At 38.3% G+C, this 19,989-nt stretch overlaps 1 protein-coding gene across 1 annotated transcript; it reads left to right on the top strand.

The window, feature by feature from the left end:
• Positions 1 to 545: 545 nt before the first annotated feature.
• On the top strand, positions 546 to 10,705 carry arih1l (ariadne homolog, ubiquitin-conjugating enzyme E2 binding protein, 1 like). Its single transcript, XM_056751670.1, has 14 exons — positions 546 to 973; positions 4,481 to 4,548; positions 4,693 to 4,837; positions 4,911 to 5,003; positions 5,077 to 5,132; positions 5,213 to 5,279; positions 5,538 to 5,644; positions 5,782 to 5,824; positions 5,903 to 5,974; positions 6,314 to 6,444; positions 6,538 to 6,595; positions 6,783 to 7,043; positions 8,397 to 8,509; positions 8,893 to 10,705. Exons 1-14 carry the CDS (start codon positions 671 to 673, stop codon positions 8,975 to 8,977), a joined length of 1,602 nt encoding a protein of 533 aa, XP_056607648.1. The 5' UTR covers positions 546 to 670; the 3' UTR covers positions 8,978 to 10,705.
• Positions 10,706 to 19,989: the final 9,284 nt, after the last annotated feature.

Genomic DNA, 19,989 nt, shown 5'->3' with positions numbered 1-19,989 from the left:
AAAACTTCATGGATGTCATGACCCTGCCAGTCTTTACTCTGAAGAATAAGAATGTGTTTAAATGCACACTCTTACACTGCCCTGCCTGTTACAGAATAAATCATACAGATCTCAAACTGAATTCTGTTTCTTTTGACTTTATTTATTAAGCGTAACACTGTCAAAACCGATGTAAACAAAAACAGTTGTTATATTAGAGGCTCTATTAGTTAATACAAATAAAGATGTTTATTGTTTGCTTATATTAGGTCAATAATTGTAATTAAATGACTTTCAAATGAAAAGTGATACCTGTTTTCTTTTTTTATCTTATTTATATTATCAAAGCACATTTAAAAGCAACAAATGCTACACCAAAGTGCTGTACAATCATAAAATGCAATGAATAAAAGTAATCACAGTTATAGGTAATATTACACCCAACGCTGCAATTCTTAATATAAAAATCCTCCAAAGATAAGACCGAGATTTGAAGATACACATTTATTGATGATGCATCGGATCGGATGGGTTTGATGACGCGGTGTGACGTGTCTCTGATAAGGTTCGGCCGTGAGTCGGTGAAGCACATATCTTTGTATGTGTGCGCGCGCGCAGGAACACGCCACACATCAGTTGCAGATCACCGTTACACCGCCATACGTTTACCCAGCACTCAGAGTATTGAGACATGGACTCAGACGAGGGCTATAACTACGAGTTTGATGATGAAGAGGAGGAGGAAGAAGAAGAGGAGGAGTGCAGCGAGGACAGCGGCGAAGAGGAGGCCGAGGATGACACGCTCGACCTGGGCGAGGTGGAGCTGCTGGACCCCGCGGTGGCCGGAGGAGAGCGCGACGAGTGTGGCGACACCGGCGGCGGGGGCCTGGGGCCCGGTCAGGAGGACGAGGACTACCGCTTCGAGGTGCTGACCACCGAGCAGATCCTCCACCACATGGTCGAGTGCATCAGGGAGGTGAACGAGGTCATACAGGTATATAATAAATGTGTTTTTACGCCCTTTTCTAAGTTTATGGGAGTTTGTTATTGTGGATGACTGAGTTAGCGGCTAGCTAACGTTAACCCAGGAGGCCGAATATTGTGAAATTAAAGCGTTTATTTATACATTAAAGTGTTTGATTTCAGAGGGGTCTGTGTGCATTTGGCTTGTTGTTTTGGTGCAATTGTTGACAGATTTTTTGTGGCCTAGCTGAAATGTGTTAATTTAGTCCTGCTAGCGCGACCCGGTTTGCATAGGCTGAAGTTTGCTTGACAGCTCTCGCAGATTAAATCAAAACAATCCGCATTTATTGAATCTTTTTAATGTATTTGAATGAATTAGTTTTTATTTGTAACGTCTTGTTGTTTTGAAGCAGGTTGAAATTTAGCGCTGTCACTGGTTGACACTTGGCTAATGCTAATTTACTAGCAGGGTTGTTTACGTTACACAATTATTTAAACTTTGATTCTTTCAGTGAAAACACCCAACAAAGAGACCCTTTGAATGGATTTCAATATATTTTTGACAAAGCATATAACATTTGTACAGTACTACATGTATTTATCAAACTAGCATCTCATAGAAAACTTTGGGGTAAAATGACAGATCGGTGTTATTAACGTACTGAGATAAATGACTGACATGTGTCTTACCAGTTGTGTGTTTTGTGTTTTTAGATAGCTTACAAAACAATGAAGGTTCATGTTAGTCCAAGTAGCTTTCCCAATTAAAAAAAGAGAGTCTATATCCACTGACTTTGATGTCTTGAATAAAAGAAAGAGAGAATATAAGCTTATTTTTATCGTACAATAAATACAAATTGGACAATAATGTTATGTTATTGCACAATATGTTAAGTTGAAGAATGTTCAATAAACGACACATTGCTCTATTGACTTACATGTAAGAGTATGAACACAACACTGACACATTTTCTTTAATTATCCTCTATTGTGTTGCACAAAAGAAGTCAAATACAGATTTTGAATGTCGTGGGTGTAAATAAATCATGACTGAACCTTTGTCACATAAATGCAAAGAATCAAATAATAGCCCCCAGCTGATCTGTTACAGCTGCAGAGATATATAGTTGAAGGAAAATCTGGCCTTCCTTTATATGAGCACCAGTGTGGGGTTAGCATTTGAATGATCTGTCATGCAGTTGACCTTCGCTTAAGCCTTGGTTACGTTTTACGCAGTCCTACCTTAGTTACTTGCTGTCCTCAATTGTCGGACAGACCTTTGCTCTAGAGCTGATTACAAATTTGCATATTGCATTACGTAATACCTAATGTCACAATTATTTGCAAAAACTGAATGATTTTAATAATTTAGAAAGTTGTGCAGGACTGCTAGTGTTTGCTTTGATGTGTGGAAGATGATCAATGATCAGTAGCATTTAAAACATGTATAATTATATAGATATTTAAATATCTTGACAATAATATCGCAATAACTATCACAAAATATTATACATGATATTTTGCACACTTCATGTGGTATAGTAAAACACACGTCTGATATTATACATTTCTATGTGGACTTAAACATCCCAGGTATCAGTGTTGTATTTCAAATCCTTTTATTGTCATCATTAGGGACACGTCCCGGCATTTCCAATGCCCCGCCCCCAATTAATGGAGTACTCGTTTTTAAACCTGTCCAGAACTCAAAATTAAATATGATCAAAAATGCCCATCCCTACCAGGTCAGAAAATATTGGTTGAAAATGTTCAGATTCTTTATTGCACTTTATACTATTAAATAAAATAATCGCTAGTTATCCGCATATTGCTCTTTTACAATATGTCTACACAGGCCCAGATTAAGAATTCAGAGGCCCCTGGCACGAGTTTCTTTGGACCCCCATGCACACACGTGTGCACAATAAAGTTTTAAATTAGCCTATAGGGTACTATGTGTATGAGAAGCCTCTATCTTATACAGGATTACATTGACAAGTTGCAAACTATGATCTCAACCTGAAGGACAATATCAAAACCTGTACACATCCTCCATTATACAGGATTAACACCACATGATTGCAACAATGCTTTCCTGGACCACCTACAACAATATTAAAAAAGGCCCTGCAACAATGTGTCATGCATTCTGACTTCTTTACAGTGTTAAACATACTGTTTTCTCATGCTTAACATGGTCAACTTCTCCAGTTAGGCCTAGTATCTCTGTGCTCGATACACTCCCCCAGCGATCGTACAGGTTTTGGAAAGTTTTTTTCGAACATATAAAACTGTTTCGCAACAACTTTTCTTAGTCCCTTGTTGGACAATTCGCGCGGATAAGCACGGGGAACGGCCACAGGAGACCAGGAGCATGCGCAGACGTCACTTTCACTTGTAAGCAGGAGAGAGAGAGCATATGTTCGCGAAGTTCAGGTGTTGTTTGTTCAATGCATTTGGGTGATGAATGTTATATAAACGGTGGATATTACGCTGGATTTGGAGATCGTTTGATACTGATATATGGAGCCGTCCCAGCGCTAGAAGATGCCGGACATGAACCGCATGCAATGAGTGAAACTGATGTCTGTGTTTTGTTGACAATGGGTGCGCACGTGCTTTGGTTCAGACTACCCCTCCCCCCCCACACACGCCGTATGTTTTTGGAAACAATCGTAAAGCTCTATCTATCTTTTATAATGTGATCAAACTAAATACTCTTTTAAGATACGAAGTATACAATACTACTCTATAGGTACTCAAGAATGATATGAGATTGGCAGAAACCCTGTGTGTAGCACCTGCTTTAAGACATTTCCCTGCATACTGTAACTCACTGGCATATTCATGCGCACACACACTTCCACATCTCTACATATTAATTCAGTTCCACAATTCACACACAAACTCGCCGGATTCACAAAACTCTTCTGAAGAGAAAATATAAGAACTTTCTGTAATTTATCTTAAGTGCAATTCTCAAATATTTTCATCTTCCTTTTTTCTAAGAATAAACAGGCAGAATTTGTCAATGACTAGACTAAGAGTAATTTGCCTCAAAACACTGTGGATTATCTTATAATGAAGGCTAAATATTTGTTAAGTAAGGCAGTTACTGATCAACATTATATCAAAATAAGAAAAAACACCAAATAAATGTAAAAAAAACTTGTACCTTTTAAGAAGACAGTTATGAAAATAACCTGCCTCGATTTTAAAGCATTATAAAGTGACTAATCATCCTTATTTATTAACAATCAGTTGAAAGAAAGTGGCAGATAAAGATGCTTCGCGATGTCACACTTCATGTCATACACAAGTTATAGAAGCATATGTGAAGATTGTGCTATTCTCAGAAATCTCAAATTCATTCCTGTGGGATTTTCAGTACAGCTTGTCTAGGCAAACAACAGTAAACAAGGGTACTTTAGGGCTTAGTAAAGTGTCACTAGTTGCAAGTTAGTAGAATTTGAGCTTCTTGATTTGTGATGAGTAAAACCAGACGTCCACCTGTCACTCATTATTGTGTCTGTTTCAGAACCCAGCGACAATAACTAGAATACTCCTCAGTCACTTCAACTGGGACAAAGAGAAGCTTATGGAAAGGCGAGTGACTTTCACAGATACGTCAACACAGGATTTGCATTGCCAGCCCGTTGGTGTCGTTGTTTAAACTATTTCTTCCCCGTAATGATAATAAATATGAATTTAGCTCATAATTAGTTTTACTAACACCGTCTTGTGTTACAGGTACTTTGATGGAAATCTGGATAAGTTGTTTTCAGAGTGCCATGTGGTAAACCCCAGTAAAAAGACCAAGACACGACAAATGAGCACACGCTCTTCCAGTCTAGATTTGCCCTGTCAGATCTGCTATCTCAACTACCCAAACTCTGTAAGTTTATAACCATTCTTAAAGCTGTGGAATTTCATAGAAAAGAGACAAATCTCTTATGTTTTTTTAACAGTATTTCACAGGTCTAGAATGTGGACACAAGTTCTGCACGCAATGCTGGGGCGATTATTTAACCACCAAAATTATCGAGGAAGGGATGGGACAGGTGGGTTCTTATCAACCTCATAAATCTGACCTAAGGGTTCTTTTTCTAAAAAATTGTGCCTTTGTTTTTCCAGACCATCTCGTGTCCTGCTCATAGCTGTGATATTCTGGTTGACGATAACACCGTCATGTAAGTGCTGCCATACGTTTGGCTTGACCATGCTTATGAGGATGATTTGGTAAATTGTAACCTGTGGGTTTTATTTGCAGGCGACTGATCACAGATTCTAAAGTGAAGTTGAAGTATCAACATTTAATCACAAATAGTTTTGTAGAGGTACGTTTTTCATTTTTGTTGTGCTAATTGCTTTTGGGCAAAAAAGGTTTTGGGAATGCTTCAATTGAAATGAAAACAGAAATGGCAACAGTGGGTTTTTATGCCAAGTAAAACTGAGATCAAGCACTCCTCAAATTCATCTAAACAATGTTCATTTTTAACGAAATTTCCTCAGTGAATACCGTGAAGATGAAATATGGGTCAGTTTTCAGTATAGATGCGTTATGTGTCATGGCTTGTCTATCTGCTCTCATACAGTGTAATCGACTGTTGAGATGGTGTCCGGCTCCTGACTGCCATCATGTGGTCAAAGTTCAATATCCTGATGCCAAACCAGTACGCTGCAAATGCGGGAGACAGTTTTGGTAAGAGAGGTTCATTCATACATCAAACCCCACCTATTTTTTTTCCTTAAGAATAAGTATTGATTCAGAAACACCAGTGTCATAGTAAACCCAGGTTATAATGTCATATTTATTTGTTTCTCAATCTCTATAACCAGCTTCAATTGTGGAGAAAACTGGCATGACCCTGTGAAATGCAAGGTTTGTTTTTTTATACTGTATCAGTATTTCAGCACATCAGACGTTTCCCTCTGTAATGTATGTTTCTCACTTTTATAGTGGCTGCGGAAGTGGATTAAGAAATGCGATGATGACAGTGAAACATCAAACTGGATTGCAGCAAATACCAAGGTACAAGTTTCTTACAGAGACATTGAAAACAAGAGACAGTTTTACTTGCATATATACGGAAGTTCTGTAAAACCATCAGTAGAATGTGGCACTTTACATTATCTTCGAGTTAAACCAACAGGTCATTTGTTTAACAAACGTGACTTATTTGACTGCCAAAAGAGTTCAATTGAGTAATCCCTGTGTTCCAAAGCCAATGTCAGCTTTGCTACAAAAGAAGCTTAAAAGAAAGGCATTTCTGTGTTTTATAAACTAAGGGGTGAGATGATATTTTCTATGCAGTGCTGTTGTATTGAGCTTGATCGTAACGCAGAATATCCCTTTTTTTCCTTTTCTTAGGAATGTCCCAAATGTCATGTGACCATCGAGAAGGATGGAGGCTGTAATCATATGGTGTGTCGAAACCAGAATTGTAAAGCAGAATTCTGCTGGGTTTGTCTCGGCCCTTGGGAGCCCCATGGCTCTGCATGGTGAGTCCCACTGACCTCGCGTGACCTAACACATACTGAGCACAAATAGTTTTATTATGAAACATAACCCCAAAACAATGTGATTTGTTACAGGTATAACTGCAATCGCTACAATGAAGATGACGCAAAGGCAGCCAGAGATGCTCAAGAGGTAATGCCGTTTTGATCTGACCTCTGTCTTTTTGGATTACAATGAGCTCCATTTAAAAAGCTTGACATACGGTTGGGGATGTGGCATAGTGGTTGTAGTTCAGAGCAACTTGGATGCTGCCCCGTCCTGTTCACACCAGGAAGAAGATTCCAATATAACTGTTGTATGTCTTGTGTACTTGTTACAGCGTTCCCGCGCGGCCCTGCAGCGCTACCTCTTCTACTGCAACCGCTACATGAACCACATGCAGAGCCTGCGCTTCGAGCACAAGCTGTACGCGCAGGTCAAGCAGAAGATGGAGGAGATGCAGCAGCACAACATGTCGTGGATCGAAGTGCAGTTCCTGAAGAAGGCCGTGGACGTACTGTGTCAGTGCCGCTCCACGCTTATGTTCACCTACGTCTTTGCCTTCTACCTCAAAAAGAACAACCAGTCCATCATCTTTGAGGTGAGCGGGCGGTGTCATACACTTGTCTTCTTTGTGTATTGATTACAAATCTTGATGTTATTCAGCGAACTTGAAGCAATAGTTGCTGACAGATATGACGATATTGAGCCAGCATAATGTGATTCCAACAAATGTTTCACTTAATATAAGCTCGCACTATGGTTGCACGGTAAACCGGTTCTTGAAATTTACCGGTACATGTTAGTTTTCAAACGGTTCAATACCAGAATTTTGCTAATTTCGGTACTTGAAACGGTCCTGTTACAATGTTCACCACGATGCGGTAGTATGCCACAGAACTGATGCAAAAAGAACAAGATGAATCACTCTAAAAGCATTTTTCCAAATCTGCTCTTTTTACTTTTGCAGAGAGATCTTTAGATGTTTTACAGTCTAACGCATATTCTAACGTTTCAATGCGTCTGTACGTCCCCCTTCAACGGCATACTGTATATAGCATATATAACTTTATTTCTCATCCAGACATCTCAGTTACCCCACTAATCATCATGAAGTTCTATTTCAGTTCCTTGTCTTGTATGTGTTCTTATACTGTCAATCGCTGTTATGTCAAAAACACAAAAGGTTCACATAAGCACAGTTCTTTGTGTTTTAAATGTAATCACATCAAAAATAATTTGCCATAGAGTGACCGTAATCTAATAGATCTCATATTAAAGAGAAAATAAGACTTTTGTAGCTTTATTTAGAGTCGTTGCATATTTATTTAATATGGTGAAGACTGTGCATTTTTTTATTCATCTTAAATTGTACTGTTAAATCGACCAATTTAAAACATTTCATTGTAATTGTTCATATTTGTGGGATTGTGATGATAAATCTATATAATCTAAGCATTTTTCAGTACTTTACAGTGTAGACGTGTAAAAATAAAATTATGCACTTAAGTATTAATATTTTTTCAAATAATTTATTTTGGGGCTGGTTATTATCACCTTTGGTACATATGTGGTACCGATATTACCTGTATTAGATTCTGGTACCATACCGAGGCCAAAATTTTGGTGTCGAGCCAACCCTTCTGTACAAATCAGACTGCACGACTACGCCATAACTTTGTTATTATATATAACATCAGAATAACAATACAATCAAGGCTCACTTTATAAATGTGGAGCTCGCGCTGTGTGAAGATGTGTCTCTGGACAGCTCGTGCCTTTATAACACCGTGGGTCGATGTCATCGTCTTTCACTGGAGACATCGCCTGATGCCGATTTGGTAAACCTCGCCCAACCCTAGTTGTCACTACACATTCAGTTGGGATGTAAGAAAGTATGTTAACACAAAAAATGACTAACATGAGTTTATTTAAAACTCTTTTTGTTTTCCAGAACAATCAGGCTGACTTGGAGAACGCTACAGAAGTGCTCTCAGGATATCTAGAGCGAGATATCTCCCAGGATTCTTTGCAAGATATCAAACAGAAGGTTCAGGATAAGTACAGGTGAGGGAGTCAAAATGCACACGGTTCTTCGTTTTTGTGCTTTAGATGCAAAAATGTATCAAATAAAAGTATATGTTTAGTTTGGAGGCTTGTTGCTTATTATTTCTACTGTGTGTTAATGACTTTTACACTTTTTTAAATGTTGCTGATCGTTTTGAATGGCAGCAAAATCAATTTAGTGTTTTAAGTGCAGCGGGTAATATAAACAGATAACAAGATGATTTATAGATGGGTTCATGTTTAGCTAAGTTAGCTCTACACACCAGACCACCCGCCCATCTATTATAGACCTCTTGTCACAGACAACTGTTGAGAATTCCACTAAAGATCCAAATATTTAAACAATAGCAGTGAGCATCATCTGCGTTTGTCTCCCTGTGCAGATACTGCGAGAGTCGACGGAGGGTTCTCCTGCAGCACGTTCATGAGGGCTATGAGAAAGACTTGTGGGAGTATATAGAAGACTGAACAGGACTGATCATTATAACAGTGAACGTGCGTCAGTGAACGGCGTCGGCCATCGCCACAGACCCTCCACACTTCGCTTTTACGTTACATCTGGATTTTTGTCATTATTTAGAGTTTAAGTTAATTTTACTGAAATAAAAAGGTAGAATATTCAAATAAAACTCCTACGTCAGTATTGAAGTCTGTAAGAGTCGATTGTGGATGCGGCACGTGTTCCATCCTCAATAATCCGTTTTCTTTTTTTAAAGTGCTTTTTGTCATTTGTATGTTGTTTTTATAGTTTGGCTTGTCTTCAGCATAGCTTTACAGATCCGAGCCATGCAGTGTGTGTTTGGGGAATGTACGGTTGGGTGGCTTTTCTTTATGCAGCGGAATCGTGTGTTTCAAGCTGTAACGGCACACATGCATGGAACACATCTCGTTTTGCTTTTTGAGAAATATTTATTCTTTACAGTTATTCAAGAATGTGTTTAAACAACGCGAGAGGCCGTGTGACAGTTTTGCCTCTTTTGCTGGAGGTCGGACAATTTTGTGAGACTTTGCACACCCAAATCAGAGGCACAGGAACAGTAGCCTTAATAGCATACAAATATAACGCATTGGAACGTGACATGGGGTCATATTTCATCCCAGAATCCATTTTTTTTTTTTATTGATGTTAAACATGTTAAACCTTGATGCACAACATCTGTCACTACTGAAGTACACATTAATAGTTTTTAAACGTAAATCCAGTAAAAAATTTTTACTAAAGTTAGTGGTTCAGGAATGAATGTTGTTATTTTAAATATATACATTTTGGTGGGGATGAAATATGACCTGGATGTTTTTTGAAAGTTTTGGTGAGAAATCACCATATTGCTCTAGTTGACAAAGGCTAACCCTAAAGCTTTCGAGGATGTTTTTGTTGAGTTGAGATTGACTGGAGCATGAATGTTGTTACGAACCATCTCATCTCAGTTAATGTTCACCTCTCTCTTCTGTTGTATTCATCACACTACCAGATGTTTCATGAGAGCAAACTTGAGTGACATTCACTCACAAACACCTTACGTCTCAAATGTGTTTTTCCCTCTTCTCATTTTTATCAAACCTATCTTTTATAGTGCGAGATGAGGCTGATGGTGAAGCACTGTTGTATTTTTTTACATCACTGGCGGGTTACGAAGCTTATTGGTACTATTAAGCACTATGTGGAGCAGATAGAACTGAAACCCTGCGTAGTCGAGCCAGGCTGTTAAAAATTAAGGCTTTGCTGTAAACCAATGAGGCAAGCGATGTTTTTACACTAAAATGACGACAGACTTCAGGCTCTGTGCAATGTTGCTGGTTATGACACCCTTCCTTCAGAGTATTAAATCTTTTGTTTTGCAACTTACGAGGCACTGTTTATTTTTCTTGCAAGATCATTCTTCACCTGTTGGAATTGTGCATGATCATAATTCTCAGTGCATCAGTAGGGTTACATTGATCTACACAGTTTTACGGCCCTCAAAATTGGCGCCAAGAGTTTGTGCCCATGTCGGTTTTGTGTATTCCTCATTGATTAAATCTGAGGAGCAACAGTGTTGCCTGTGCTAAAGGATGAGAGTTATTCACCAAAGTGTGAATCTTTACGTTAAAGGTGATCAGTCTCTTATTTAGAGTCATGTTCGTCTATGGTGGCTTTCCTGTGTTATAACCATTCTTATAAAAATGTCCTATTTAAATAAATCCCATTCAGAAGTATTTGAGTGTCTGGATGGTGCTTTCATTTAATAATGCATGACATTCTATGTAGATGATGCACTAAAAAAGAACAGAATTGAATGCAATTTCGTTGCACAGCACAACATGGAAGTAAACCGTCATTAACAGATAGTTTTACTGTATATGTTTATATTTCAAAATAAATATTTGCTCTCTTTAGTTTTTATGTTAGTTTTAGTTTAATTCTTAGCCATTTTGTTACATACGTTATATATATTATACAGCGCTTTGATGGTTGGTTGACTTGCAATTTATGGGAAAGTTCCCGGACCTCCACCAAACTATCTTAATTCGTGTTTTGAAGATGAACTGAGGTCCTAGGGTTATCCAATAACAATTCATGACAGAATTTTAATTTTAAGGTGGAGTAACCCTACCACTCTATTATCTATTGAAACCCACAGTGATACTTATAATATCAGTAAGCGTAATTTATTTAAAATCCTAATTTATTGGGTATTTTCAATAGGGTGATGGGTTTACTGAACCCAAACCCTTAAAGAGCACGCGCCCCGCGATCCCATTTTTCAACCTTTATTTAGTGTGTAATGTTACTGTTAGAGCATAAATAATTCCTGCAAAATGATAAAGCTCAAAGTTCAGTGCCAAGTGCGATATTGTCTTTAACAGAATTTGCTTTTCAAGGACTACAGAGAATGACTGGATCGGCTACAGCCCTCTACTTCCCAGGTACATGATGTCACTATTCCGAGTGCTTTTAATAACCTCCGCCCACAGGACTACGCCAAAAAATGAGCGAGCCGCTGGAGTAGTGTTTGTAAACGTTTGACTGAGCTTAGCGCCAAACTACTTTCACTTTTATCACAGTCCTGAAGCTGGTAATAATAATTCAGCTACACACATTCTAGGATACCAAACGGTCAAATAACAGCTTCCATGACTTTAACATCGGCTATGAAAGCTGTTTTGTGTAATACACTGATATTGTGTGTGTGCGCATACCTCTAAAACACTTCTATGAAACGTCCTCTGAAGTCCTGCTTGCAGTCTCCTATTGAATCTGCTTGTTTTATTATCCAATATAAAAAAGCAAAACTAACACTTCTGTTATTAGTGTTAATTAATTTAACCTGTCCGACGCCATTCAGTCTGGTGCCATTTCCCCTCGCCATAGTAGGAGAAAAATGTTTGTTCTCTAACAAAGATTAAAGTTTGCGTATACACTAGCAGACCTCTGTTACACTTCGATAGATCCGCATGTTTTTAAACTGATAAAGAGAAGTTGACTCCATTGTTACTGTTTATTGCTAAAAGCCAAAGTTTATGAATACACGTTCACTGAGAGGGGCACCGACCAATCACAACAGCCTGAGAAGTGGAAGCCAATGAGGAAAGACCTGGTCAGCTCTACCAATCAGAGCATTTAGGCATCGTTTTGGTGGAAGTGAGACAGCGATTAACAATAGACTTGAAATTTGTGAAATATAAAGCGTTTTTTGAAATTAGAAACATGAAAATCCATTGTTAAACAAAACGTGAAAATGATGTAACTGTCTTTGCATTTTTTCCATTGTTGTTTTAAAAAATATATATTTTTGATGTTTGTAAGAAATTGAAGTTAAAAAACTAAGTAATGTCACTACCAAACATTTTTTCTGCAATTAAGCAAACATTTTTGTGAGTTATGCCATTAAATTTTGTCTGTACATCTGTTCAGAACTGTGCTTGCTTACCACATGCGGATTAGCATCTTTGAGCTAGGCTCGAAAGTATTCAAAAATTGGCACTTCCAAAACAGTCACGACCGAAACGGATCACTGGAAAAAAAAATTGTAAACCAAGTGTTCAGTCAAAATTGCGCTTGTTACACATTAAATATAAGAATAAACACGTCATAATCCCGAAAGTGGGCTAAAATTATGTACGTAAATTGAACAATATTATCGCGTAATAATCTTACAAATAAGAACCAGCCCATCAAATAAAATGAATTAAATATAACTAAACACCACTAAAAGAGCTTCTTCCTGCTCTTCTTCAAAGAGAATTCCTCAATTAAATCCTTAAAATCAATCTGACACACAATGTCATTCTCACTTGACATTACTGTCAAACAGTTCAGTCTTTTTTCATGCATTGATGTCCTCTGTTTATTTTCTAAAGTCCCAATTTTTAAAATGACCTCTCTCATGAGGCATTTGACATATGGGAGGGTGAGAACGATCCTAAACGCAATTTCAACATTGGGAAAAGCTCACTGGACTCTGGAGTACCTGCTTTTCTTTGAGGATAAGCATAACATTTCTATGCGAGAGGTCATTGGTCATGGAGCTACAAACACAATAAACTGAGCAAGTTCATCATTGAAATGTTCATGTAGATCTTCACAATATTTTTTTAACGAGACTCTGTCAGGTCGCGCGTATGGGGGGCTTAAAAAAGCCCCATTAGCATCAGGTTTCTTCGTATGCTGTCATATTTTCTTACATTTTCATTTGACATATTGAGGTGACGAAGATGTCCTTTAACTGCATGTCAGTTTTGACTCTTGATTTGGGTGTGTGATGATGCTCTCTCTACGTAACGAATGCATGATTGCCTCGATCAAAGCATGTTTACAAACTGAAAAGAGAATTGTCTCGTGGGCCCCCTAGTGTTCAGGGCCCTGGGCTGCAGCCCATGTTTGCCATTAAGATAAGGCCGCCCTGGACATTACCTTATCACTTAAGTTGGGAAAAACTCTGAGTGTGTTTGGTCCAGACTGGAATGTTTGGGCTTGTCGTTAAATGTGTTCCCAGCTTTACCTGTTCACTTGAAGATCTTGGTAAAGACCTCAGCAAGTTGGTCTGCGCAGTCCTTCACAACACATCCAGTGATGCCATCCCATCCAGCATCTTACCTCGGATTCACAGCCCTCAGTGTGAGCCTCACCTCAAACTCCCCCACTTGTCGGAAGTGTCTCCGATTCCAAAGACGTATTATATTTGCGCCTGCTTTACATACATTCTGACATCACTGGGCCGTACGGTCTTGGACAACTATTCAACGGGATTCCGCAGATTTGTCCACACATTTTTCACGGAATTACATTCTGGCCCTAGTCACTACCGATCAATCAGTCATTACTCGTAAAGTGAATTTCATTAACAATGCTTTCAACCTTTAACACCAAAGAGATTAAATCCAACACTGCCTCTGTGTCCGTTCATTCACCTCATGCATGCATCAGCATTGGTTATTTAGGTTATTGATTAATTAGCGGTTGACTTACTGTCTAGACTACCATCCAGATTGTAAACAACGGAAAAACGGCTTCCACCAAAGCCATTATCCTTTAGCTCCAAGTTGTCTCTGTTAACCACGATTTGTATTGGAGAGAGGGCATCTTGTTGATTCTGTGGTGTGTGACGAATTCAAAAGTCTGCAGCAACTGGCCAACGCTGTTCAACTTCACCACGTATCCATCAGGAAACTCAAACGAGTCGAGCATACGTTCCACATGATGGCACGGCGAGATGCAACTTGTATTTAGTTTAGGATCATCTGCAGTCTGAGTGTTAAGATCAAAACTCTTGATATTGATTTGCGAGAGGACAAGTGGTCAAGTAAAGTGTCACCTGTTGGCCATCAATTCTGCGAATCGCAGCGAAAACCCTTGCCTGTCGTCCGTGTTCAAGCACCTTTTTCTGTAAACACTTCATACCGGGAGGCGACAATTTCTGAAAGAAAAAAAACCACACACAATAATAACATGTAAACATACACGCAAACGTGGAAATAATATTGAAAGTAGACTTACCATCAAGATGTCTGTCTGGAAAGGGAATCTCTTCCATTACATCAGCAGGACGAGCTGCTGGATTTAGTTCCTCCCCTGGGAGCTATTCTTGGGCAGCTTCACCATTTGCTTCTTCTTTACAGTCCAGAAAGAAACTCCATTATGCATAATGAAATACTTCACTGACATGAATCATTACTTGTTAATAGTTACACACATGAATAAACAATTGTATTAACTATACACATATTCCTTAAATGATGGCGCCAAAACTAATGTAAATTAGAATTTAATACTCATATGGCAATAAGTCCTGATGGGTTAATGAAAGTAGTATTAGCAGGAGATCTACCGTCAAGAGATGGTGAGACAGGTCTTGGCACTGAATAAACAGGACGAGGTGCTGGATTAATTTCTGATGGTCCTGGGTCCTCTTTCACAATCCAAAGAGAAAATCCATAATAAACATTCACTTACATGAATCATTCATAGTTACACACAATAAAGAATACTTTTGGTAAAGTTTTGCTAAAGTGTGTAAGTTTTATTTACAGTTATCAAATTTGGTACACATAGGGCTGTCACGATAATGAAATTTGGCTGGCGATTAATTGTCTATTAAATAATACCCTTTCTATGGTTCCCAACAATGCGACACATACTGTATTGTTCACACAACAAGAAACCATTTTTGCGATACATGATTGTAATTGTAACATGAGAGTTATCCCGGCAGAAAGCGGATCCACGTGCAGCATAGGAATTTATTGAACAAAAGACAAAGCACTAAAAAACAGAAGAACAAAGGACAAAGGAACTAAAATAATCCAAAGTACACTGCACATAAACACTGAGAGCAAGATCAATCATTCAACGGCTGGGAAGTACTGGGGTTTAAATACACTAATAAGTGTGATACAAGATAACTAGACACACCTTGGGAAAGCAGTTAACAAGAACCAATGAATAAAAGATCTAGACAGGAAACATGAAAGCAAACAACAAAAACTACAAACTAAAAGTCCAAAAGACAGGGGAACACTGACTGTATCGTGACAAATACAAAGGAGAAAGTCATTAAATAACATCTGGTCTGGTCTTCCCATTAAAGATTGTTGTGTTTGTAAAGAGTAACAGTAGATCTACCTGCAGGAGTTATCACTGTGGGTTCTGGGTGTTGAATCTGAAATATTTAGGGTTGGTGGTGCCGACTCGAAATCAGTCATAAGCCTCATTAATTTTCGGGTCAGCTCATCCTCGTTTTCATCTTCATCAGCTTTATTTTACCGCATCCTTTTGTCAAAATTAGTATGTTAGTAAGTATGTTATTTGAATGTTGTGTCAGAATTATAAAAAATGTTTTGTCAGCCTAGAATTTGAAATGACTGCTGGCACAATGTGACCATGAGGTAAAAGTTTCTTTAAGTAAATCAGACATTCATATAAAGGCAACACAAATCAGCAAATCATCTGTTTGACTGTGTCGTTAGTAATCAGGTGTGATTTTAGGACATTTCCCACATGAGCTGGAACGTCTTTAAAAGTAAACTTTAACCCTGCATTCCTAATATCGGAATCTGAAGGAAGGTTATGCAGCGACTGTATTCTTCCACAACCAGGGGTGGCACAATATTTAGCTAACGGCATGTTTGTTTATTGCTTGCTCGCAGTATCTGGTCTCGCACCACATGTGTTACTTCAGAATTGTCATGCGCGAACCAGTGGGCGGGGACTAGAGAAGTAGTCATTGATATTTTTCTGTGGAGGCGGTGTTCAAACTATCAATGCCGTCATAGATATGTGCATTACAGAAGCTGGTGTTCACCAGGCCTGGTGTCAATAACAGATGTAATCTCAGGAACAAGCGCGTTTTCAGTTTCAACACTTACATGATGATCGCATGAATACGGTTCCCTCTCATGTAACAAAAGTTCGGGTTAAAATTATGATTTTAATTCATGCCTCCTTTAATGGAGAAAGAAAATAAATATTGCTCTCTCTTAACAAATGTCAAGTAAACGTGTGTCATGTATATATTATTTTTTAATAAAGTTTTTATGAATACTGTTTAACAAAGTCCACTTATCACAGATGGTATCATATTTCTATGCATAAACTGCATATAAGGCATTAATGTAACATGTCTTTGTATTTTAGATAATTTTTTGATATTTTAGATAAAGCAAAGCAAGTAAATTGCAAATAACTTGCTGTGTTGTAGCAGTCTCATCTCCCCTCAGATGCTGTGCTGCAATGGCGGTCACGCACACTATTCTCAAAACGACTTAAGGATGGCGACGTTTACCTGTGAATCCGATATTAGAAAACAGATACCCAATTATAGAAAAATGCTTAAATATCTGGAAAAATATCTGTAAAACGCTACGTCGATCTATATCAAATAATGATGATTGGATAGTTATTCAATAATCGTGACAGAACTAAAGCTGATATACTATTTTACAAGTCAAAAATAGGCAGTCGTTGAAGACTTCTTCTTGTCAGCCATCTCAGATATTTAAACACCAAAAGTTTATACGTTTAAACGACCTCTGTGTGTTGAAAAGAGTTTCTGTCTCTGGTTTCCACCGATGCGTCTTCGCAACTGAACTGCTGTCACCATGCACCATGAAGTAACAATCATCCTTGAAGAGGTAATGACAGACTTCTCTTCCCTCTGCTTTGAAAATACGTTTTTATTGAATGAATCTCGCCGTTTTCCATCACTTGTTACCACTCAACCCAAGTAAGTTACAAGATAAAATATAGCTGCAAGCAGCAATTACAGGGTCAAGCCATTAATTGCCTAAAGGGAAATATTTTGGACTTGTCAGATGTTTAGATTTTTAAAACCAAGATAGAAAACAGGGAAATGCAATTAGAAGACAATAAGATAGCTTATAACTTTGGATCATTAGGTGATCACCAAATTTTTATGAGGTAGACAAGATGTGCCAGTACACAAGTGTCGCGAAGATACAGATACATGACCCTTTAGTGCACATGCCTTAAAATTAATTGATGCTGTATACAAAAATTGGTTTGACCAATCAAAAAGCGTTTAATAACTTTTATTTAGGAATGTCCAGAAGATATATAACAAATTCAGTGTAAACCAGGCAGCTTTTGTAGGAGTTCGAAAAAGCTCAATATGACGAATAGGGGGGAATATGACAACTTTCGTGTAAGTTAAATCAGCTTTAGCCAACAAATATACAAATGTGAATCGAATAACATTATGTTGATTTCCTCATATGTCATAAGGACTATAACTTTACAAGTCCTCTCAGAACTTGACCTTGATGAACCATAACACGTTTAGTATACAGCAGTGGTTCTCTACTCTGGCCCAGGAGATCTACTTCCCTGCCGAGTTAACCCCCAACTATGATATAAAACACCTGAACAAGCTAATCAGCGGTATTTAGGAATAGTTGTGTTGAACTCAATGCGCCGCGGAGTAAATCTATCAGTTTAGGAGATTTAAGTACCGCGAAAGCGATTCAAGTGCAGATTTCTCGGTACGTATTCAAATCACTCTTGCGGTGCTTTAATGCGATATTTCAAACAATATGCAAAGCCCAACATTAAATTGAACGCGTCTGTTCCTGAAGTCACCGTTTAGCCTCTTCAGGTGTTTTATCAGAGTTGGGGCTAAACTCGACAGGAAAGTGGATCTCGCGGGCCAGAGTTGAGAACCACTGGTACACAGCATTGTATGGCAAATTTCATAATGGACGAATGAGGAACAATGGGTATGGCTCGACTCGTCATGTGTCGATACATAAAAGTTTGGCGAAGATACAGCATTAAATCCATACCAAAACGTATATCAAAAATATTCGAATAACTTTTGTCTGCAGTGTCTCTAGACGAAACCGTCTAGGTAAGTGGTTCTCAAACTGTGGTACTTGAAGAGACCCCGGTGGTACATGACACAAGAGGAAAATAAAAAAAAAACTCTATATATTAATTTATGTTTCGTATTTTAAAGTCACCATGAAACGTAGGTTCCGATTGATTTTTCCATATCGTTACGTATATCTGAAATGGGGAGGGAAATGTGCCCTTACCTTTTTGAGTGGTTTCTTATATGTTGGGCCTCAAGGGGAGGGCTAAAAAGGTCTGTGTCAGGACACTCGAGGTGAGCATGGACAGAGGACCCAAGTGTAGACTGCGGATAAGGGGGTTAACAAGACATTTAATCAAATATAAATACAAAACAAACACCCACGAGGAGGTAACATAACAAAACATGGAAACAGGAACAAGGACTAACTAGACTATGACTAATACTAACACTTGAGATACAACTACAATAACTAGACTAACAGTACAACAACATGGAACAAGAACTCAACAACATGGAACAAGAACTCAACAACATGGAACAAGAACTCAACAACATGGAACAAGAACTCAACAACATGGAACAAGAACTCAACAACATGGAACAAGAACTCAACAACATGGAACAAGAACTCAACAACATGGAACAAGAACTCAACAACATGGAACAAGAACTCAACAACATGGAACAAGAACTCAACAACATGGAACAAGAACTCAACAACATGGAACAAGAACTCAACAACATGGAACAAGAACTCAACAACATGGAACAAGAACTCAACAACATGGAACAAGAACTCAACAACATGGAACAAGAACTCACTCACATGACACAAACAGAGGCAATGAACCAGCACAAGACAAGTGACACAAGGTCAATATATTGGATCAAGAGGGGACAGGTGTGGGTCATGAACAAATTAACAAGCAATAACGAAAAGAAAGGGCGGGAAACACAGACGAGACTCAGAGAGAGAGTATAGCATTCCACAAGGGCCAAAACCTCTCTCCCTACATGAAACATGGGATCCCGTCCTGGTTCTGCCACAAGACCAAGAACATACGACAAGATAAGGCAGAACCATGACAGCCTGGCCCTTGGACAATGAGTAGTCCTACCTCTTTTTGTTGCTCATGTGTTGAAGAGTTGTTGTTGAGAGGGGGAGAGGAGCTTAATGTTTTTGATTAAAGATTACAAGTGCAAATTAATTTTGAAAAAATAATGGTGTGCACGGATCAAATAATCACTGCAACACTGTGTAAAAAACTTTCCTGTTTGATTTCATGGTTACTTTCAATACAATTTCACATTTTAATAGATGATTATGAAATACATCTCAGCATATGTGCAATTTCTAAAATTGTTGTATAGATTATTGTTTATTTATCATTGGTCGATCTAACTAATTGATGAGCTGCTGCAGCAAAGTGTAACGTCTCTTTTTGTTATACACAGCTTTTCTCTTGATGTTTAATCAAGTAGTAAGTTATACATTTACTTAAATATTTTTTTCACATTGTTTGACTTTAATACGTGTTTATAGTCTTCTGCAAGTCCGCACAAAGTTAATAAATCCCCCATAAAAGTCATTTAGAGAGCCCTGTTTACAGTGCTCTACAGAAAAGTGTTTTGTGCCAACTATTACTGCTGACTAATTTGAAAAACATGGAC

This window comes from Triplophysa dalaica, chromosome 1, assembly GCF_015846415.1.
Source record: "Triplophysa dalaica isolate WHDGS20190420 chromosome 1, ASM1584641v1, whole genome shotgun sequence".
NCBI classification, from domain to species: Eukaryota; Metazoa; Chordata; class Actinopteri; order Cypriniformes; family Nemacheilidae; genus Triplophysa; species Triplophysa dalaica.
The sequence above is the reverse complement of the archived record's forward strand: the minus strand, read 5'-3'. Positions and strand labels throughout refer to the sequence as shown.

What these genes read in the sequence shown, in the direction of transcription:
- arih1l (XM_056751670.1), top strand. Translation starts at nt 671, where the DNA reads ATGGACTCAGACGAGGGCTATAACTACGAGTTTGATGATGAAGAGGAG. An exon ending in CAGCCAGAGATGCTCAAGAG is followed by an intron (nt 6,596 to 6,782) that starts GTAATGCCGTTT and finishes TACTTGTTACAG; the next exon opens with CGTTCCCGCGCGGCCCTGCA. An exon ending in ACCAGTCCATCATCTTTGAG is followed by an intron (nt 7,044 to 8,396) that starts GTGAGCGGGCGG and finishes TTTGTTTTCCAG; the next exon opens with AACAATCAGGCTGACTTGGA.